The following is a 23382-nucleotide window of genomic DNA, read 5'->3' as shown; positions in this document are numbered from 1 at the left end:
GAGCATCAAGTACCAATGTTTGTTTTTAACTTGATATGTAAATACTGTACAGGATCTCTTCATGTACCTGTGATTATACATGAAGATACTTTACTCAAAAATACATTTACAATTAAAAAAAAAGGAATGCTGACTTGCTTCAAGAGGTCAGAACCCTGGTGGCTGTATAATCCGATCACTCACCAGATCTTTGTTGACATTGGTATGAAGACGGAGACAGTACCTCTTGTCCATTTTGTCAAAAATGACAATCGCCCTCAGTGGTCCAGAAAAGGTTGCAGGAATTTTGTTGCATATTCAGCAGGTTCTGAAGGTTTTAGTAGACTAACCGTTGGTATCATTACATTCAATTTCTTTCAGTGGTTTTGCCTTCAGGCACCTGGTAAGTGGAAGGTTAGACACTGGGAGCCAAGATGTGCATGGGTTTGCTACTTGATCTGTTCATCACATTACACCCTCCACTGAAATCCTGCAGCATCCTTCTGCATACTCCTGACTGCAAAAGCTCAATTTTTAATCCCCCCATGCAGCTATTTCAGTTTAACATAAAACAAAGAACTGCAGATGCTGAAGACTTGAAACAAAAACAGGAATTGCTGCAGAAACTCAGGAGATCTGGCAGCACTGTGGAAAGGAAGCAAAAGGGGCAGCACTGTGGCCACACAGCGCCAGGGACCCAGGTTTGATTCCAGCCTTGGGTGACTGTCTGTGTGGGGTTTGCACATTCGCCCCGTGTTTGCGTGGGTTTCCTTCAGGTGCTCTGGTTTTTTCCCCAGAGTCCAAAGATGTGCAGGTTAGGTGGATTGGCTATGCTAAATTGCTCTGTCGTGTTCAGGAATGTGAAGGCTAGGTGAATTAGTTAGGGGAAATGTAAAATAATAGGTAGGGTAATGGGTCTGCGTGTGTTACTCTTCAGGAGGGTCGGTGTGGACTTGTTGGGCCAAATAGCCTATTTCCATTGTCACAAAGCTAGTCCCTTGGCTCAAGGAGACAGCGCCCTTGATTGGTACAGAAATGAAAAGGATTTTGAGAGGCCTTTTGTTTATACATAAACAGCCGAGACTTCAGGCCAAAGTGGTCATGTTTCAGAAGTGACCTGTATAATGAAAGGGGAGTGGTCAGCTCTCTAGCTGAGCTGAGTTGAGCAGTTTAGTTCAATCCAGAACTGGTCGCGAGTTCAACAGGAAGCTGTCTGGAAACTCACTCACTCACTATTTTCTGCTCTTCAACCTCAACCTGTAAGCATATGTTCCATTTATACGGGTTTTTAAAGGGAGTTTATTTATGGGGACTATTGCATACCTTCAGAACAGCATAATTAAGTCTGGTTGAATAGGCTGTGTTGTGTAGGGGTCTTTATTCTGTTGTGCGTGTTTCATTGTGTAATTGTGTGAATGAAGTTTTGTCTGTTTTAAAATCTTACTCTGGGTAATTTTAACTGTACACTTACCAAAACAAATTGCAGTGATGGTCTGGGGCTGCTTGCTTAAGGATGTTTTGAGTGGTCTGGCCTAGTCTATAACATCACACTGTAAGGATTCTATGATATTAACTTTCCAAGTCCAGTGACCCTTCTTCAGAACACAGCTATTTAATCTTCCTGCTTGTGTGATATCTGACATCGTGATTCAAACTGACTAAAGTATGAAGGCTTGATCAAGAAGATGCTAAAAAGGTAGCTCACACCCTTCCTAGCTGGACAGTAGGACAGGTGGCAGGAGCGGGAAGAAATCTAGGCAGGAAGCAGCCAACAACTCAAGGAAACAGCCATGGGGGGGACTAAAATAAGAAGAAATTTCCAGACTCAGAATCTGGGAATTCTCAACCAGGGACATGTGGATGCACATGCTAAGTATATTCAAGGATGAGGTGATTCTGTTTGCCGAGCTGGGAATTTGTGTTGGAGACGTTTCGTCCCCTGTCTAGGTGACATCAGTGCTTGGGAGCCTCCTCTGAAGCTTCTGTGATCTTTCCTCCGGCATTTATAGTGGTTTGTCTCTGCCGCTTCCGGTTGTCAGTTCCAGCTGTCCGTTGCAGTGGTCGGTATATTGGGTCCAGGTCGATGTGCTTATTGATTGAATCTGTGGATGAGTGCCATGCCTCTAGGAATTCCCTGGCAGTTCTCTGTTTGGCTTGTCCTATAATAGTAGTGTTGTCCCAGTCGAACTCACGTTGCTTGTCATCTGCGTGTGTGGCTACTAAGGATAGCTGGTCGTGTCGTTTCATGGCTAGTTGTGTTCATGGATGCGGATCGTTAGCTGTCTTCCTGTTTCTCCTATGTAGTGTTTTGTACAGTCCTTGCATGGGATTTTGTACACTACATTGGGTTTGCTCATGCTGGGTATCGGGTCCTTCGTTCTGGTGAGTTGTCGTCTGAGAGTGGCTGTTGGTTTGTGTGCTGTTATGAGTCCTTGTGGTCGCAGTAGTCTAGCTGTCAGTTTGGAAATGCTCTTGATATATGGTAGTGTGGCTAGTCCTTTGGGTTGTGGCATGTCCTCGTTCCATTGTCTTTCCCTTAGGCATCTGTTGATGAAATTGCACGGGTATCCGTTTTTGGCAAATACATTGTATAGGTGTTCTTCTTCCTCTTTATGCAGTTCTGGTGTACTGCAGTGTGTTGTGGCCCTTTTGGACAGTGTTTTGATGCAGCTTTTGTGTGTGTTGGGGTGGTTGCTTTCGTAGTTCAGGACTTGGTCTGTGTGTGTGGCTTTCCTGTAAACCTTTGTGGTGAATTCTCCGTTCGGTGTTCTCTGTACCATCACGTCTAGGAATGGGAGTTGGTTGTCCTTTTCTTCCTAGACGCGATGGTACAGAGAACACCGAACGGAGAATTCACCACAAAGGTATACAGGAAAGCCACATACACCGACCAAGTCCTGAACTACGAAAGCAACCACCCCAACACACACAAAAGCTGCATCAAAACACTGTCCAAAAGGGCCACAACACACTGCAGTACACCAGAACTGCAAAAAGAGGAAGAAGAACACCTATACAATGTATTCGCCAAAAGTGGATACCCCCGCAATTTCATCAACAGATGCCTAAGGGAAAGACAACGGAACGAGGACATGCCGCAACCTAAAGGACTAGCCACACTACCATACATCAAGAGCATTTCTGAACTGACAGCCAGACTACTGCGACCACTAGGACCTTTGGGCAGCACGGGTGGCAGTGGTTAGTTCTTCTGCCTCATAGCGCCAGAGATCTGGGTTCAGTTCCCGCCTCAGGCGACTCTGTGTGGAGTTTGCACATTCTCCCCGTTTGTGCGTGGGTTTCCTCCGGGTGCTCCGGTTTCCTCCCACACTCCTAAGATGTGCAGGTCAGGTGAATTGGCCATGCTAAATTGCCCGTAGTGTCAGGTAAGGGGTAGATGTCGGGGTATGGGTGGGTTGCGCTTCGGCGGGGCGGTGTGGACTTGTTGGGTCGAAGGGCCTGTTTCCACACTAAGTAATCTAAAAAAAAATAACAGCACACAAACCAACAGCCACTCTCAGACAACTCACCAGAACGAAGGACCCAGTACCCAGCATGAGCAATACCAATGTAGTGTATAAAATCCCATGCTAGGACTGCACAAAACACTACATCGGACAAACAGGAAAACAGCTAACGATCCGCATCCACGAACACCAACTAGCCACGAAACGACACGACCAGCTATCCTTAGTAGCCACACACGCAGATGACAAGCAACATGAGTTCGACTGGGACACAACACTATTATAGGACAAGTCAAACAGAGAACTGCCAGGGAATTCCTAGAGGCATGGCACTCATCCACAGATTCAATCAATAAGCACATCGATCTGGACCCAATATACCGACCACTGCAACGGACAGCTGGAACTGACAACCGGAAGCGGCAGAGACAGGCCACTATAAATGCCGGAGGAAAGATCACAGAAGCGCTTCACAGGAGGCTCCCAAGCACCGAGGATGTCACCTGGACAGGGGACGAAACATCTGCAACACATATTCCCAGCTGGGCGAACAGAACCACAACAACAAGCACCCGAGCTACAAATCTTCTCTCAAAGGATGAGGTGAATTACCTTTGGACATTCAGTCACCAAAAAGGAAAGGAGTCCAGATGAGAATTCATCAATGACCTTACTGAATGACAAGGCAGAATTGAAGGGCCGAAGGGCCGAATGGCCACCCTGGTTCCATTTCTTACGTTCTCAAAAACTGTTTGACTAATGAAACAGCCATGAGCAGGCACTATTTGCTCCAACCCAATCAATGATTACACACACCCAGCTGTGAATATAAACAAGGACTTTACTTTATTGCTGGTATCAGGTCCATTCTAGGCAGCTCTTTAACTTTGCCAAGAATAATAATCCATCATAAAAACAAATTGTTCGACATGCTACAATCTTGTTTACAATTCTTTATAAGACATTAGAGGTGCACAATTCTGAGAATATCAACAATTTCTTTCCCCATTTAAATTTTACAACATATAACAAAATTAACTACAAGGTCCTGTCGACAGTTACTGGCAGTCAGTGACAGGACAGATGTGAAACTATGTACAACCTATACAGCCTAACATGATTAATCAAAATCAATAATACTTCAACCCCCAATCCCTCCCCCCCTAAACTTTTCATTAAATGCTGTAGTCTAAACAGAATCTGATGATTTTACACTATAAACAGCAGTCCAGGACCTGAGTCTTTAACTGTATTAACGGTGGTGGTAGGGGCAGCTACACAGGAGGAGGAGGAACATTGTGGACATTACAAAGACAGCTCACACACTGTCAGTCAATTTTCTCTCAACATTTTGAAGACACTAATGTGTGGTCTCACAGCTGGACACCCACCTAGACCCTAGTCATGGGTCTCCCAAGTGAGCTTTCTTCATGCATAAGCTCAAGACAAGACTGCTCCAACAGGCTGGTCAGTCACTGGACGGCATTGTTCAATAGCACACATTTTCAACAGGTTTCTGGTCAATATCAGCAGGAGCCCTTCTTCCACATGCCCCCTAGCCCCAGATACCAAGAGACAACAGGAAAATCCCTGTCTTGCACATTATGATCAGAAAGCACAGAGGGCTTAAAGTCACTCTGACTTAACTCTGATAACACAACTGTTTTGCCATCCTCAGATTTAGCATTAACACAGAGCACAGTACAGATGGGCTGACCAGATGACCAGTTACTGTCAGTTTGCTGGTTGGTTCGCTTGGAAGGCTGGAAATATTTCTCTATTTGAAGCACTGCAGGGATATCAAGGGGTCTCACACTTTCTGCATGGTCCTTTTGGAGATATCCCAGATTCTACTCTGCCATTTCCATATGAAAAGGTTGTGTTTTTCCCCCTCACTGCCTGCCCTGGCTCCTAGGAGGATAGGATTCCACTGTAACATTCTGGAACAATACTTGAGGAGCAGATTAATGAGTGGAGGTTGCCTGGGCATTAGGCCCCAATCTGCCTCTGGTTTTCAATGGAAGTCACTCAGTGGTCAGGGGTGACAACTCTAGTTTCCACCACATCACCCACCCCAGCATAGCTAGTGACCTCTGAAGCAACTTATACATTGCACAGCTGACCAGGCAAGACATGGACATAGAATCTTATCTGGGTGGCTCTGAATATGGGGGTCATAGGTTTGAGGACCGAGACAAGCGAATTTTATGCTGGCAACTCTAAGAATTAGATCTTCTGCCACAAAAGCAGACTTTGATTTAAAAGATGTGCAGCTGAGAGGGATAAAAACAAATCAATTTATCTTTTGACGAATTTACAACATTTCTTTTAAAGAGAGAGAAAAAAATACTGTTACGTTTACAAGGAAAGCCATGTTTGAATTCATTAGGACTGTGTAATATTCCTACTTGAACTTCTCCCTGGAAAATAAGGTACTGACAGAGCAATCTGATCGAGGGAATCGATTGGAAATAGCGTGCTTTCTCAGTGAGTAAACCAGTCTCCCAGCTTAACCACTGCATCTAGATGTTAGTAAAATCCTAAGTGTGATTCACTCCAAGATCTCCTGGCATGTAGCAGTAAGGGTGCTCAAAAGGATTTCAGAACAGAGACAAATTTCATTGAAACTCAATCTGCAATCTCACTCCCTTTCCCTACATACTCCTGGCTACAAGATGCTATCCATCCCACCACTGTCCCTCCCAACCCACCTAATACATCCTTTCCCTCAATTTCGGTGAGAAGCACAGTCACTAAATCTTTTGCAAGGTTCAATTGGCACCGATTTTTGTGTCTTAAAATGGAGATTCGAGTCCCTAGTGACAAGACATGAAACACTAAACAAGGCTGAACCCTCAGCCTTGCAGGTAAAAACGAGTATTGCAAAGATCCATTAATACAGAGGTGTGTTCCAGTGAACAGACGATAGACACATGACTGCATCCATTAGTGGAATGTTTGACATGCCTTTTTCATGATTTCCATTTCTTAATCCTCAGTCACCAAGTATATAACAATTTAGACAGAGTGCATTAAAGTGCTCCATGACCTTAAAAAAAAGTTTACTACATGTTTCGTACAGAATAACCAGCTATAAACAAATTGGACAAAGAAATTATGTTCCAGTGCAAATCGGAAGACCCCACTCAAAAGTGAAAAGTTTAAGGTATTTATAGTGGTTAAATCGCTTCTCAATATCTTGAAAAGTGGTTTGACCTGTCTACAATAACTTTGAGATCAGACCAGATCAGGAATAACCCAAACCATTTTGAGAATAAGCGGTTATGTGGTCTCAAACTTTCCGCAAATTAAAAGTTTTAGCTCATTGATATGACCGTGCGAGTTGAGTTTTAAGATCGAGGGATCAAGGGGTAGGGTGGGAAAGAGGAGGAGACACCTGGGAGTGGGGATGCTGGGAGGGAGACATCAAATTAAATCTAACATATACCCATTGGATCCTGTCACTCGGTCAGGCTCACTTTGCCAGCAAATTTCAACGTCTTCACGTTCCTTTTAGCAGAAGCTGGAAGGTGCTTTCCTGCTCTCAGTATGAACACCTCAAGCATACATTCTGCACAAGAACTTTAAAGTAGATTTAGTAGTTTACATCACCCACTCCGAAGCTCCAGCTCAAGGGTTTGAACCTGTCCTGATAACAACTATGTTGCAACCTAGATTCTTCAGGATCAATGCAGACCTGTTTGGTTTGTTGCATTAAATACATGGAAGTAGAAGTTATTTCCTCCTAAAGCACCTGCAAACCTTAATCAACAATTCATCACTGATTTGAGAAATACTCAGTACTTCCTTTTGCATAATTTTCTCACAGAGGAAACAACTTTAAAATAGCCTTGGCTTGCTGACTTCAATATTCCTTCACTGGCTAATGTCAATACAACCAAAAGTTCCTTAAATCTCATAGGAATAAACTAGTAAAGTGCATTGTTCCTAATACACTCCCCATATCTTGGGGTGAGTGTGAACAGGCTGTTTTACTTGCGTTAAAAGGAAGGTGTACATTTGTACAAGGTACAGCTATTAAAAAAACATGTACAAACAAGAAGTTAACTTCAGTAAATTTGGTTTGTGCCCTTTAATTCGCATTCGTTGGCATTTGACACCATTAAACAAAACCCTTTTGTATCCTCTGCTGAATAGACTGCTGCTAAAGAGGTCCTATTGTGTAAGCTAGACTGTTCAGTGGAAGTGAGATGTAATTGTCAGGTTTGTATGGAGACCAAGCCAGTTAGGAAAGGAGGGCATTACAAAGTTACCTTGGTGTTCCTTAACTTTAAAAGAATTAAAGAAAGTTTTCCTCCTCTAGTGACTTCTCTTGGACAGTACGAGGACTGAAGACAGGATCTATAGCACGACACTCTCCTGCCACAATCAATTTGGGCTTCACATGGAGAATGGCTACCTTACTGAGGTGCTAGTGATACCATAACCACAGGAAGAGAGAAGGGTATCAGGACAGGAAGGACCAGCGACAGAACAAAAAGGAACCTGTAAACTACACAGACAGCCCAGAATGAGCACAGTTCTGAAAGATAAAGTTTAGTGGGCTAAATGACCTTTATCCAAAAATGTTTAACTATGCTATTCCCACATAACAACACTGCACATGAAAACTGAACAAGAGGTTTGAACTGGTTTGGGTTCCTAAGCCCTTGCTTTTACTATCTGTGCTGTTTGCTTTTCATTTCTGCAATACCTCCAATCATTCTTACTTTGCCTCTTGACTTCTTTTCCATTATGGCAGTCAAAAAGAGACTCCCTGCTTCTGGGCGAACGATAATTTTGGCAAGTGAGAAGCTGCAAACTCAAACTGAAGTCACTGCTCACTTTACAAATCTCATTGTCCTGGTAGAAAACAGTCAACTGTTGATGACTTGTTCAGGGCCTGATCTGGAGAGTCACCATGGTGACCACCTCATGTTCCCATGCACAGATGCTTCATAAATCATTTGGCTTCGGACCCTAGCAATAAAGGCAAAAGCATTTCCTGTTGCTGATACACTTAGCCATTATCTCATGTCAAAACCTTCACACCCAAGGGCTGAACAGGACCTGTTGTTTCTGTCACAGCTTCTGATCTCTATCACAAAAGCCAGTGAGTGACTCATTTCAACATTGTAACCTCAAAATGAAGTGAGAGAAATCCAAACAATAATAAAAGAAAAAGAAAATCAATCATTTCTGGGGTTTGGACATTGTTGGTTGGTTTGACAAAGCTTCAACATAATGAAATAAGAATTTAAAATATACTCCACCTAAATCAGTCTATAGAATTGTGATCCAGAATAGAGTCAACTTTTCCACTCCCTACACTAGAATAAAACCACCAAATAAATCTCCACAATATTCTCTTTGATCCATGGCAAAAAACTTGGCCAATTTGAAGAATCTCATCATCTAGCTTTGCTCAGGCTACAAAAGGTCAGATTATGAAATAATTGCTCAAGATAACTGCACTCCCCAGCCCCCCACAAATACCATTAACCAATAAAAGCGAGTGTATCATTACAGAAAAGACCAGTGATTTTAATAGAATGGTGATAACGTTTTGAAATGCCCAGTTAAGTTTTTGTCCAAATCCAAACTTCTTGCTGTCTTCTGCCTCAACCCCCTTTGCACCTTAATCATCCATCAAAAATTCAGGAGACAGTACAAGTTTAGTCTGGAGACTGTTTTCCAGCCGAGACACACTGCATATCACTGCAGTGTAACACATTCCCCTATTGGATGAATTAAAAACATTTTTTTTTAAAAAGTCACGGAATTATTTAAAAACAAACATCACTGCCCTAAAGATGTTCCCAATTCCTGACACACGTAAAGGAGTTTCTGTTCGGCAGTTCCTACTGCTGGAAAGGTTGCATCAATTGCATTGGCTATTTCGGTGAGGGGGAGGGGAGGGGAAGTGAAGTGTGAGCAGTCCACAGTTACTACACCAGATATTCACCACCCACAGCTCCCTCTGTGTCCAATCATGATTCGCACTGGCAAAAACGCCTTGAATTACCTGCACACACTTTCAAACATGAGTGGCAATAGCCTCCAGACCGAATCTCCTGATAACAGGTCGAAAGACATGTGCAACAGTCATGATGGTTTCTTTTAAAAAAAAGAGACCCTCCCTCCCAGAAATAACAGAGGTAAAGACAAGTTGTTGCTGGTAAGGATGTGCCAGATGATCAGCTTCTGGTCAGACAATGGGCCCCCTCAGTTTCAAGCATAGTTCAAGTACGCTTGTCTGGGAGATTACTGGCAATGTTTCAAACAGTCCCTGTTTCCATCACCAGTGCCAACCAGCTCCCTCTCCCTCCCTCCCCATTTGTTACTGTGGGATTTTCTGGGCTTGCTGAGTCTGCCAATGACTACACTGGATTTTCTTCTGCTGTCAGTCTGTTTCAGAAGAAAATGATCTCCGTGCCAGATTCGTCCTGCACTCTCTGTGGTGCTGGCTGTTGAGTCACTGTCACGACTGGTGCACTCTGGGGCTGAGGACTCCCACTTGTCAATGATGTGCTTAACGCTTGCTGCGGCTCGTGCTGAATATCCACAGGGACTGAGGATTCTAGGATGGCAAAGGAAAGCTTTGGTTAAGTAAATTGCTCAGAGTGTTTCCCACAACCTGTCCCTTGTGAGGAAAGGGTAGTATCGTGGTAGTGTCACTGAACTAGTAATCCAGGTCCCTCAGCTTATACGGAGGACGTGAACTCAAAATTCAATGAATAAATCTGGAACTGGAAAACTAGTCAGTGGTGGTGATTATGCCAAGCACCTTTGTTTTTGGTCCTTAAAGCCAATAAGATTCATTAATGTCCTTTTGGAAAGAAATCTACCAAGCTTACCTGGTCTGGCCTACACATGACTCCAGGCCACAACTTGGGTGACACCTGCTCTCTAAAACAGCACAGTAAGCCACTCCATTCAAGGATAATTATTAGGAAGAGGCAATGATTAGTGTCCTTACCAGTGACACCTACATCTTAAGATGTAAGTGATTTCTTTCTCCTCCAAAATATAAAATTGGCCAAAGGCCACCCCCAACACGCTGAATCAAACCGACCCAGAATCCTAGCAATCCAATTCAGGAAGGAGCTGAGCAAGGTTAACTGTCTAGTGTCCATACGAGACATGAGATTCAGGGGCAAGGGGACAAAAGAAAATAAGAGAAAATGCAAAATGGACTTGTGATAAAACACCAGTTTATCAGTCCAATGACAGCATTTACATAGCCCCTGTGTCTGAGGAAATTATTTTTGCTTTTAAAAGACGACAGAACACTGATGCATTGTGTGTAGCAACTGGAGACATTTCAAGGAGCAATTTCTGGGCTATAGTTGATGTTGTAAGAGAAAACTTGGCAACCATCTTGCACCTGACTGGGAACAGTAACAGGCTTAATCGAGGCTGGGTCAGCGGAAAGCAGAACTCCTGTTTCTGAACGTTATGACTACCTTGAATATTTTAAGAGTCTAAAATCAAATCAAATCACATCTATAAAGCAACTCTTTCAAACTGCTTTGCAGTGGCTAAGCAGAGAATTTAGAAGTCGTGACCAAAGATGAGTCAAGAGGGACAGGTCCCAAGGGGACTTTCAAACTCCCAAACAAAACTAAAGGGTTGGTGATGGAACTGCAAAGAGCAGAGATTAGTTAGTGGCTACAGGATGCAGCATGGATTGTCCAATGGAGGTCTTTAGGCAAATCATTACTTGTGCACACTCAAAGAGCAAACAGCATAGTGACTGTACTTCAATGCAAGCAACACAAAGTGCAATGGTCTGTTGCTGAGAGAGAGAGAGAGAGTCCAAATGTTGAAGTAAACTTCACATCAGGGTTGAAGTGAGGCATGGAGGAATGTCATAAAAGATTCAAGGCAAAGTGCTGATTATAAGAATGGTGGTGAGGGAGATCATTGAGGGTAGTGCATGTGAAGGAATTGGTCAAGGATGCATAATTGCAAAGAAAGACGTGGAAAAAGCAGGGCTGTTCTTGTTGGGATAGAGGAGACTACCAAGTTATTTTAATAGTGTTATTGAAAATCATGAAAAGTTGGGGCAGTGGCAGTAATAGTGACAGTGGCAAGGGAGGACAACATTAAACGTGTGAACTTTAGGACTGAGGGGTTCAAAAGCCTTTTCTTTGTTTAAAAAAAGGTGGAATATAAGTCTTTGGTCTACATTTTCAAGAGTTGATAAGTGAAGGAAAGATCAGGACAGAGTTTTAAGAATAGGTCAGCTCGGCCTCCAAACAGAGGAGGAAAAGAACATTGAAACACTGGGTATATTGGATTAGGACAGACTTGGATGGAGGATCAACACCAAACTGGACCACTTGTTTGTGCAGGAATGGGCTCAGAAACGGTGAACACTAAAGTGGTCTGTACTCCTAACAATTGGTTAGATAAATAGTTGAAGGAATCAAAGATCTGAAAACAGAGCAGGCATATGACATTAGGGTTGCACCACCATGGACTGGGAATGCTCAAAAGGCTGCTTTCTCTAATTACACATAGGTATTCATCTGGCTGTGTGTGAACACTTGGAGCTTCACCTTGCTGGGAGAAACTTTGGCTGCTTGATATCACTGGACTCGATGATCGCCTGCCTCTCAGTGTCCCGTCATCCTTGGTGAGAAACTTCACTGGATTGTTTGACCCTAAAAATGAGAGCACTTATTTAATTCATGGATTAAGGGAATCAAGAGATAAAGGAGAAAAAGGAGCAAGGGGAAGAAGGAAGAGATAAAAAGAATCAGGGACAGGTTCAGTTTGGAACTGAATCGGACCATCCAAGAACACAATGGGTGGGATTTTACAATCCCCTGCCACACTGGGGTTCACCAAGTGCAGGTCACAGCATTTAGGAGGGGGCAGGTACCTAGCCCCCAACTTCTCTTCCACAGCACAGCTAGTGGATGGTTGCTCGCCCACCATATTTAAATAATTACAGGTTAATTGAGTAACCTGATAAAATGTTGCCTGCATTGTAATAATGTTGGCCTGGGCAGGACGACAGGGGATTTGATGCACTGGACTTTTGAGTTACTGGATCTCAGTCAAGGCAACAATGGGCCACTGTGATCGCTCACAATGCTCTGGGCTAGGGAGGATAAAGATCAGCCAGGGCTCCTGCTCCTGACTTCTATTCAATGATTTATAAACCTTAGACACCCTGAGGATATTGTGGTTAAAGCAGAAGATAGCACTCCCTATGATATTGTTTCAGATTTCTGGCAAGGTTCCCTATGAAAGACTTAAAATGAACCTAAATGCCAAGCAAGTCAAGAGCTGAACATGTGGTCAGTGCAAAAAATGTTTTTTTTTAAGAAACTGAGGCAGCATTCACTCTGATGGGGAAGACTGAAGGAGATTCCTGTCAGTCAATGAAGGGGGCAATGGCACTGTGTTCTACAGGGGTCACTGGCTCAAGGGGCATCAACGTATAAAGTAGATCTTTTAGGACAGAAGCAGATGATGTCAGGATTGGAGGGTGTGGGTGTTGGAGAAATGGGGTTAGTACTGGGGAATGATAGCAACTTTGCTAATTAGATGGAATTGACCTTTATGGGAGTGGGGGGCTTTTGAAGATGTTAATTTGAGGACAGGATGGGTGAAAGACAGTGATTGCATTTATTTGGGCAGGGGGTGGGGCAGTTGGTTGGGAGACAGGGGTGCAATGATTCTGACTAGGTCCTACAGTTCAGACTATAAGGGTAGTAACTACAGGACAACATCACTCAACTATATAAAATATTAAGTGGTGCAGAACAAACAAGGTCGTGCCAGAACACTAGAAATACTGAAATTGTATAATTTGCCAATTTGAGTAAAGGAACTTCATTCCAAAACCATTAATGCAGGCAGAATTTGAAATGTATTCTGCAGAGCAAGGTGCAGCACTAGCAGGTGGTGATCCTTGGGAATGTTAGGTTTCCTCCCACATTGACAGGTTTTTTTTTGAGACTTTTGTCTTTGGAATGGGATGGGTTTTAAGGATGATTAGGGTGCGGGAATGAGGGGCTTTGCTGATGGTTAGAATAACAGAAGGCTGGACTTCAAGCAAGAGAGACTGGTGATATAGCTCTGATAGACAATTTGTAATCCGTGAACATTCTTCAGCCATCGTTTGAAAGTGCATGTACGTTGATTTACAAAGAAAGAACAGAGCTCCCACAATGTAAATACTGCCACAGGGGTGAAGTATCAGGGAGTGACAGCCAGACTTGAACCAAATCCCAGCAAGGAGCCCACACTTTGTTACTAAAACTGGTAAACAAAATACCAATTCAAATTGGATTAGCAAGATCATTAAACTGGAATAGATTTACAAGAACATTGCTGGAGCTGAAGGGTTTGAGTTATAGGGAGAGGCTGGATAGGCCAGGACTTTCTCCCTGGAGCATAACAGGTGACATTATAGAGGTTTATAAAATCATGAGGGGCATTGATAAGGTGTATAGCAAAGGTCTTTTCCCTAGGGTAGGGGGAATTCAAAAAAGGACCTGAGGGGCAACTTTTCATACAGGAAATGGTGCATGTATGAAATGAACTACCAGAGGAAGAGGTAGATGCAGGCAGTTACAACAACATTTAAAAAACATTTGGACAAGTACACAAATAGGAAAGATTTAGAAGGATAAATCAGCCAAACACAGCCAAATGGGAATTGTTTAGTTTGGGAAACCTGGTCAGCATGAACTAGTTGGACCAAAGGGTCCATTTCTGTGCTGTATGACTCTAGACAGAAAGAGGAGACATTGAGCATTACCTGTGCCATGTGGAGTTGAGAAAGAGGCTGTGCCTGAAACAGAGGACTGTCGATCCTTTCCTTTCCCACTCTTCTCCTTGCCCCCTTTCAAGGTGGCAAGTTTGGTGGGAATTTTCTGCTGCACGCCTGTGTGTTTCAGAATCTGATTGGTGGCACTCACAAGGTGGATGGGTACCTCTGTCTTTGGGATAAGGGAAGATCTATTCTCAGTTCTCGCAAACATCGAGGCAGTGCTGTTTTCCCTTTGGAGCGGAGAGTCAGTAGGCCGCTCACCAAGTTCCACCACCATACTCTGCTGGCCCTGGTACTTCAGGCTTTGTTGAGCCATGGCTCCTTCATTTAACAGCATGGGGTTCACTTCCATTCGGTCGCCATCCATGTGAGGAAAGCCTGGGATCTAACAGACATACTGCATGAGTCCAAGGCACCCCAATCAGCAATAGTCTATTTGTACTATGCTTATCTGAAGGCTGAGTAAACCTCATGTTTCTTGGTATAAAGGTCTCATTGAGAAACTGGTCTTGACTAACTAAGCAAATGACCCAGAGCAGGAACAACTGGTGAACACGATACTCGCCTGTGGCTCTGCTTCCAAATACACTTTCATCTTTCAAGTTCATAAGACACAGAAGCAGACTATTCAACCCATTGAGTCTGCTCCACCATTCAATGAGATCATGGCTGATTTGATCATCCTCTACTTCACTTTCCTGCCTTTTCCCCGTAACCCTTAATTCTTGAGGATTCGAAATCTATCGATTTCAGCCTTGAATATACTTAACAAACCAGCCTCAGCAATCCCCTGCAATGAACCAAAACATCCCACAGATTCACTACCCTCACAGAAATCCCACATCTGTTTTAAATGTGCAACTCTTTATTTTGAGATTAGGTCTCTGGTCCTAGGCCGCCCCACAAGGGGGAAACAATATTCCCACGCCTATTCTTTAAGCACCTTAAGAATCTTGTATATTTCACTTCTCATTCTTTGAAACTCCAATGAGTACAGGCCTAGCCTATTCCACCTCTATTTCTCTGTACCCGCTTTCAACGAACCTTCTCTGGACCATCTCCAATGCCAGTACATCTTTCTTTAGCTAAGGAGCACTAAACCGCCCACACTATTCCAACTGAAGTGCTGGCCCTTTCAGATAAGTTACAAATGGATTTGAGATACTGTGTATAAAAATGTGGGTTCACCATTTACAAACAGAAGGGAAGGGAACAGCTACACTCTGTTTGAAATGCACAAAGATATACTAAGATGCAACTTCAGTTACTGCATTGTTTGTCAGGACAAACATGCTTTGATTACTGGTTAGCAGCTATATTCCAGGGACAATTATCACTTAGACCAATTGACCATTCCACACCGACATGCCATGAGGAGCTGAATTAACATAGAACAGAAACCTTCCCATGACAGTATTCTGATTAAACAGTCATTACTGCCCCCTGGTGGACTTTCACCTCTATCTGCAACAAACCAATTTTCTGATTGGTATATAAAGGCCTGCCTGGCAGATCACCTGATGACATTTTGCAGCAATAATTCCAATTATTTCTCTCCTTTTCCAGTTCTGAGTCAAAAGGTTCTAGGTTCAAGCATCAATCCAAAGCAGGAGTGCAGAACTTCAACGTTGAGGGAGTGCCACATCAGAATATCAATGATGCACTGACAGAAGAACCAACTTCCAGGTGAGATATTAAATTGAGGCTTCACATCTTCTGCTCAAGTAGACACACAATACCACAAAACACCACCACAAAGATTATCTGGTCAAATAGCTTGCTGAATGTGGGAGCTTGCTGTGCATAAATTGGTTGCCTTGCTTCCTACATTATGACAGTGATTACACTTCAGCGGTACCTCCCCTTGTGTGTAAAACTCTTTAGGAAGCCTGGCAGTCATGAAAAATGCCAAATAAATGCAAGTTCTTTTTCCCCATCTTTGATAAATGTGTGGTGAGTTTTAGCAGCTATACTGCTTCCTAGCGCAGATCAATGAACTTACTGCAGATCAGACAATAGTTTATTCACTCAGAATGTAGGCCAATCCATCCCTAATGGCACTGGAGAAGATAGCCATGATCTGGTGGAGGTGCCAGTGTTGGACTGGGTGGACAAAGTCACAAGTCACTCAGCACCAAGTTTATGGTTCAAACAGGTTATTTGAAATCAGAAACTTTCAGAGCACTGCTTCATCAGGTGACTTCACCTAACTAAGGAGCAGAGCTCCAAACTTTAGCGGTTTAAAATAAACCTGTTCAGACCATAACCTGGTGTCATACAACTTCTGGCTCTGGAGAAGGCCAGTGGTGAGTCTTTGAGAGTTAAAGGGAGTGCAGAAAGGAAGAAAGGGAGTGCCAGGATTTCAACCCAGTCGTGGGCAGCACGGTGGCACAGTGGTTAGCACTGCTGCCTCACAGCGCCGGAGACCGGGGTTCAATTCCCGCCTCAGGCGACTGACTGTGTGGAGTTTGCACGTTCTCCCCGTGTCTGCGTGGGTTTCCTCCGGGTGCTCCGGTTTCCTCCCACAATCCAAAAATGTGCAGGTCAGGTGAATTGGCTATGCTAAATTGCCCGTAGTGTTAGGTAAGGGGTACATGTAGGGGTATGGGTGGGTTGCGCTTCGGCGGGGCAGTGTGGACTTGTTGGGCCGAAGGGCCTGTTTCCACACTGTAAGTAATCTAATCTAATCTAATCTTGTATCAGAAGAGCAGTGATATATTAAATCAGGATGGTGAGCAGCTTGGAGGGGAACACGCAGGAGGTGCCCTTGTCATTTTAATGGTCAATGTTATGGATTTGGAAGGTGCTATCGGAGCAGCCTTGGTCAGTTAACAGTGTGCTGGAAGTACTCTGCTCCATGTAGCTCTGTACCTCACTGGCCAGCATATTCAGCCAGTAACTACACAAAAAAAACTACAGTGTGTTTGGGGCCTCAATTGTAACATACAAACAATATCAATTAAGAGAGGGCAATTAAGAATCTCCCTCCCTTGGTCTTAAAATTATTCAGTGAAGAATTCTGAAGAATTGTACCGAACTCAAAAACGTTAACCTTTCTTATCTCACCACAGATGCTCCACTGCTCTCTGGGGAGTTGGCTGCTGCACTTCCTGCAACAATGGCTGCATTTCAAACTTGCTTCATTAGTTGTGAAGCATTGTCTGACATTGAATTACACCACAAAAAGGGTTTGCAAACATTTTTTTAAAAAAAATTCAGTCCTAGATAACAACGCAGGTCTAACTTTTTATTCCAATTGTGTACAGTCCAAGGAGCATCAGAATTGCAGCTGTAGGGCGTGAAGGCTCAGGAGAGCTGATGAGTTCAAGGTTAATTTGTATGCAAGAAGATTCCTGCAGCTGATCAACTTACTGGTACCCAGTAGGCATCAACATCTTTAGCAGACAAGAACAGAGAATTAAGACACAAGAAGTAAGACTTACATTTATATAGCACCTTTCATGATCTCAAAATATCCAAGTACTGTGTCATGTAGTCACTGTTGTAATGAAGGAAACAAGGCAGATAATGTTCACACCGTGGGCTCCCACACAAACATCAATACAATTATAACCAGAAAATCCATTTTTGGTGATAGTAATGGCAGAATAAATATGGAGCAGGATATTCTGGGGAAAAATTCCTTGTTTTCCTTCAAGGCAGTGTCATTTGGAACCTTGTGGGTTCAACATAAGGGGGAGGGCTTGGGTTGACATCTCATCTGAAGATAGGACCTCAAACAGTGCTGCTCTCACTAATTACCGCGCTGTTCTACCTCAACTGTCTACAACCAACCACAGTAGCTGTGATGTTCTGACTCACTCTCACAGCCAGCATCCCAGTGAAAACACATCCCAGCGAGTTACCTGCCCAGTTTCTGTCGGAAACAGGACTGGGTTGTGCTTCAATTGCTTCCGCTGACGCTGCTCCAGACGCTCCCTGTCCTTTTCCACCGTCCGCTGGGACTCTCGGAGGCGTTCCAGGTCCTGCTGGTATTCCTGCCGGTGTCGTTCCAACTCTTCCTTATCCTGAGCTAACCGTTCCATCAGCTGCTGCAGGGACTTCTCACGGTCCTGGAGCCGAGCCTCCTGAATATCCAGCTCACGCTTCTGGCGCTCCCGATCACGCTCCCATTTCTGCTGCTCCTGCCGCACCTGGTTCTGCAGCTTCTGGACGTTGGCCCACTCCTCACGCTGCTTCTCAACATTCCGCTGCTTCTCCTGCTCCAGAAGCAAGCTCCCACGTGAGGCCAGAAGACGGGACTGCCTGTCCCGCTCTCCACTTGCACCTGTGTACCGCTGCGTTTCGATGTAGCTGTCATACTGGGCAATCAGAACCTAAAGTATAAACAAAGGTACAGGTCATGAACAACCAGAGGCAACAAATGCATACTTTGTTTTTACTCCACGAAAACCCCCAATCCTTCTGCGCTTCTATCCCGTGCTGAGACTCATTTTCCAAGAAACGAACAGCTTTCTAATGCGAGGAGAGAGAGTGAGGACTGCAGATGCTGGAAATCAGAGTCGAACAGCGTGGTGCTGGAAAAGGTCAGGCAGGATCCGAGGAGCAGGAGAGTGGACATTGAGCATTCCTGATGAAGAGCTCATGCTCAAAACGTTGATTCTCCTACTCCTCAGACGCTGCCTGAGCGGCTGTGCTTTTCCAGCAACACACTCTCCGATAACTTTCTTTTGTAAGGAGAGAACCGCCCACTTTCCATTCTGAGATATAATATGGGAAACAGGACCATTAATCCTAGATGACAGCTTGATTGAGGGTTAAAAGTTTTCATTAAGCGTGTCAAGCCCTCTACTTATCTTTGACCATCTTGCGACTTTGTACTTTTAGAATTCTTTCTCAAGGCACTCACCTTCAATTTGTACAGCTGTGATGTCAGCGTCTGCACACTCTGTACAAACTAGAGAGAGAAAAACCAGACAGTGGTTAGAGATATTATGCAAACTTCCGATAGCAAGAATCTTTGGGCTATGATGAGAATCTGCCAAATGTGCTTGCAGTATTGCTCCATCTCTCGACATTCACCTTGTACTTGTCAGTATCTTTAAATGTACATCCAGAAGTGCACTCTCCACTCCCTTCATTTCCTGAGCTTCCCCTTCCGCTAACAACCAAAAGATCACTTTTGTTAGCCAAAGCTATTGAGAGATATGGGCTTAAAAGCAGTATACGCAATCACATTTTACACCAGTTTTTGTCTCTTCAAATGGTCATAGTCATAGTCAAAAAGTCAGATGTACAGCATGGAAACAGACCTTTCGGTCCAACCTGTCCATGCTGACCAGATATCCCAACCCTGACTTGAAGCCTCCCCTTGCTTCCATGTTCCAACCACAAGGTTTAGCACAGTGTCAGTCATCATTAGTGCTTAAGCTACCTCATCTATCCTCCTACACTTTTCAGGTTTGCTTAGGTACTTTCTGAAAATTTATTCTTTGGACACAGGTACCACCAGAAGGTTTGATTCTCATCCCTAATTGAGCTGGAGGTGGTGGCAATGAAATACTGCAGTCCAAATGGGGAAGGGATACCCATAGCAGTATTTCAGGAATACCAGGAATCACACCCAACAATGAAGGAATAGCCAATATATGTCCAAGACAGGTTAATGGAAACTTATTGATCCTAAACCCCAGCTGCTTTCCCTTGAAGAGGCTGCAGATGTGAGTCGTGGTGCTGAGGCAGTTTTGGTGAGTAATTGCAGTGTGTTCACTGTAACAGTGGAGTAGCAACGATCAAGAGTGTGAATGCTTCAGAGTTCAGAAATACCTGTTCTGAATAATTACAAATATCTTTCTTATTATTGATTTTATCAGATAGCATTGCCTTGCTTTATCAAAAAAAATTTTAAAATACAGTAGTAAGAATACAGACACTTACCTCTGCATCGTGCAGAAAACTGCTGGTACTAATGGTGTACCACCTGGGTAGATCACTCTGAAACAAAAGGGAATGGAAACATTTAGATGGACACTGCAATGGATGGCTAAATGAGAAGTAACAACTGCTCAACCACGTCCCTGGACACCATGGTCAATTTAGCATGGCCATCTTTGGACTGTGGGAGGAATCCACAGACTCTGGGAGAATGTGCAAACTCCACACAGAATCTTGAAGCAAACCTATCACCAAATGCTCAATATTTAAAGCACTAACTTTCTGCATGAATGAGTGCATTCTCTTCTGTTCACGAATGCTAGATTAACCACGTTTCTTTATACCCATTAATTAATGAAGGAAAACATCGCCCCATTTTAATGTTAAAGGCTCTTCAGAATTACCGCCCGTCCACTTTCACCGTCACTGCACACGTCCTGCAGCTGTGGTTCGGAACTTGCCCGAGATCCAGCTTTCTCCTTCACCTTCAACTCACTGCTGGAAGACAGTGTATTTGACTTTCTTTTGATGGAACCATCTAAAAACAAGATGAGAAATCAGGAGCTAAATGTAAAACTGCGGCTGACAAGAAACGACTGTAAATGTTCAGAGTCAGACACTCCAACTCACCTTTACTGGGATTGGCAGAACTGCTGTCATAGCCTCCGAAAGTCTCTGCTCGCCGTGGCAATGCTGAGGAGCCTAAGCTATCATCCAATTGCCAGCTGACATTGATGGGCTGAGCAGCAATCAAATTCTGAAGGTTTTCGACTGAAACACAATACAAGGTTGTGCTGTTTATACAAGACTTAAATCAGCAAAACCTCAGGCACTACCCACACACACATTGGCCACTCTCCCTTTCTAAATATACTGTCTCTTTATACATATGAAAAGAAAGCTGCTGGGATCTGTCTCGCTTCTGCTCATTTGGCCTTGAAATTAATATTGTTTGGGAGGAGAGCTGGACTGCAGCATTAAATCAAACAAAGACACAAGTCCACGGGGACATCACTGACTATGCTGAGCATCTTTTTGGAAAGGCAGCTGTAACTTCTATGCTGAAGAAATGCAAGTGGGCATTATAAGGAAAGCACATTTTTCTTTAAACCCTGGAGGTTACAAGGAAAGAGTAGGTGATTCAGCTCCTTCTCCACCATTCGATTAGACAGTGGTTGACGTGAATGGGTTTCAAAACCATACCACACATCAGATGTCAGAAACACACCATGTGTCTGGGTCATTTGAAATTGTATTGATCTAAAGTCACATCCTAGAGATGAGACACACAAATAGCCAGTACAAGGATTTCCTTTTAAAGATTTTGTTTAAAATTCCTAATTATGACTATTTAAAACAAGTTGTTGAGAACTACTCAGGGAATTAACAGCACAGCACACTTGATCCATTACATTTATCAGTAACTTTACCCATTTTCAATGTTCAGAGTTTAAGACCAAGCAGCACAAACAAATCCATTGCCAGCACTAGTTAGATGCAGATCAGGAAGATGAACAGTAAAGCTTGCACAGTGAATTAGCTGAACGTAGTCACAGTAGCAAGAGGGGAAGGCAACAATTAATCTCAGTGCACTGGGCCATACATTGGAATGGGGAAAATCAGACAGGAGGCTTCAATCGGATTAGGATTTCATTTATTTATTGTTGTCACAAGTACAGTGGAAAGTTTTGTTTTGCAAGCAGTACAGGCAAATCATAGCAAATAAGGACATTCAGATCATAGCATACTTAGACAGAGCGAGTATACAGGTTACACTGCACAGGAGGTGCAAGATAATTGAGGTTTGAAAGTGCGGAATTGTTGTAAGAAATGAAAGAATACCATCTGCTGCAGAGGTCTTGCGAAGAGTTGCCCTGTGTCATTGCCAACTTGAATCAAGAGTCACAGTCAAACAGCTGACAATGCTTTAGCTGAAGCAATGAAGAACAGCCATTCACTTGAGCTGCCAGAGAATGGATGTTCTTTATGGCAGGAGTGCAGCAAGTTGAAAAAACAAAGGAATAAACAAGGAGCAAAGGGCTGGCACGAGGTGAGTCAGTTCCCTATTGGATAGGATTTTGTGGCATGCCTGCATTCTTAAAACCACATTGAACCCAGACTCTCTGCTCATTCCAGATACACAGCTCTAACTCACCTTCTTTCAGTGCATCATTAAGCGTGGAATCTCGCTGAGACTCCAGGGCATCAGCTCGAAGCAGCAGACGTGGTCTTCCTGCGTCCGTATACCCATGGATTTCCGCTATTTCACCGAAAATTTCCAGCTTCTCACTCAGGGTGCGCTTCAGTTCCTCATCCTTTCCACCCAGACGTTCTAGGAACAGGACAGACAAGAGCTATGACACAAAGCTGCCAATCACTGCATCAAGCTGAAAAATGTGGGGCACTACCACAATGCAAGACTTGGCAGTCCAAGAACCACATTTCAGAATGAAAACTGGGAAAAACGTTTTGGACAATCCTTGGGGTGCAGTGTTTACAATGTGACTTCAGATTCAAAAGCCAAAAACAAGGTCTTGTGCTTTATTTACTGTTAACAAAAGTCAAAAAAAGGAGATGTTTAGAAAGAGATAAAATAGATGTGTTGTTTTTGCTGGCCTGGTCGACAGAGGAACATTAGGGTACAGGTTGCTTAGCAACAGCTTTTGGACTGTTAGTTTGTGTTTTGCTACAGAATGGAGATGGATACCATTGAAGAGTCACTTCCAGGATGTCTAAAGCGGAGGCAGGTCACTTTGCCTCTTCCAGGAAAAAAAACTCTTCAGGTTTTACAAGTGTCTGTCTTCCTCATGCTAAGTAAAAGACAACATTCAACGATTCTGCAGACTGAACAACCTAGATCTAATTGTTTAGATATCCAACTTCAGGATCCTCCACATCCCCCCTGCCTGAAATGCATTCGTAATTATATTCAAATTAAACTAAGTACTCTTAAACACACTAGCATACACATGCTAATAAACAAACAGGGACAAACATTACAAAGTTAGAATGGGTAGAAAAAAAGTGCAATAAAAAGAAACTCATATGAAGAAAACAAAACAAGGGAATGAAGTAACGTTTTCTCAATTCTTTCATTTCCACTCGCAAGAATATGATGCTAGTGGCAGTGAGTAGAATCCCAACCTTTTTAGCTTTGCTCATATAACAATCTCTCCATACCAGGATCATTCCAGTAAACTGTCTCCAATCAAATAATATCTTTCCTTGTATCAGGGGGCTGTACTCTAG

At 43.5% G+C, this 23382-nt stretch overlaps 1 protein-coding gene across 4 annotated transcripts in view; it reads right to left on the bottom strand.

Annotated features, from left to right (window-relative positions):
* Positions 1-4273: 4273 nt before the first annotated feature.
* arhgef18b (rho/rac guanine nucleotide exchange factor (GEF) 18b) overlaps positions 4274-23382 on the bottom strand; it is a 209870-nt gene continuing 190761 nt past the window's right edge. For all 4 annotated transcript variants that reach the window (XM_072594313.1, XM_072594311.1, XM_072594312.1 and 1 more), the window contains 9 exons: positions 22289-22465; positions 20764-20904; positions 20538-20671; positions 20137-20193; positions 19109-19156; positions 18105-18575; positions 14227-14623; positions 12011-12115; positions 4274-10026 (listed from right to left, as the gene is read on the bottom strand). In XM_072594313.1, the coding sequence (XP_072450414.1) occupies positions 9860-10026; positions 12011-12115; positions 14227-14623; positions 18105-18575; positions 19109-19156; positions 20137-20193; positions 20538-20671; positions 20764-20904; positions 22289-22465 (1697 nt within the window). In that variant the 3' untranslated portion in view covers positions 4274-9859. The remainder of the gene's footprint in view (positions 10027-12010; positions 12116-14226; positions 14624-18104; positions 18576-19108; positions 19157-20136; positions 20194-20537; positions 20672-20763; positions 20905-22288; positions 22466-23382) is intronic.

This window comes from Chiloscyllium punctatum, chromosome 24 (genome assembly GCF_047496795.1).
Source record: "Chiloscyllium punctatum isolate Juve2018m chromosome 24, sChiPun1.3, whole genome shotgun sequence".
NCBI lineage: Eukaryota > Metazoa > Chordata > Chondrichthyes > Orectolobiformes > Hemiscylliidae > Chiloscyllium > Chiloscyllium punctatum.
Note: the sequence above shows the minus strand (reverse complement) of the source record. Positions and strands in the feature narration are given on the sequence as shown.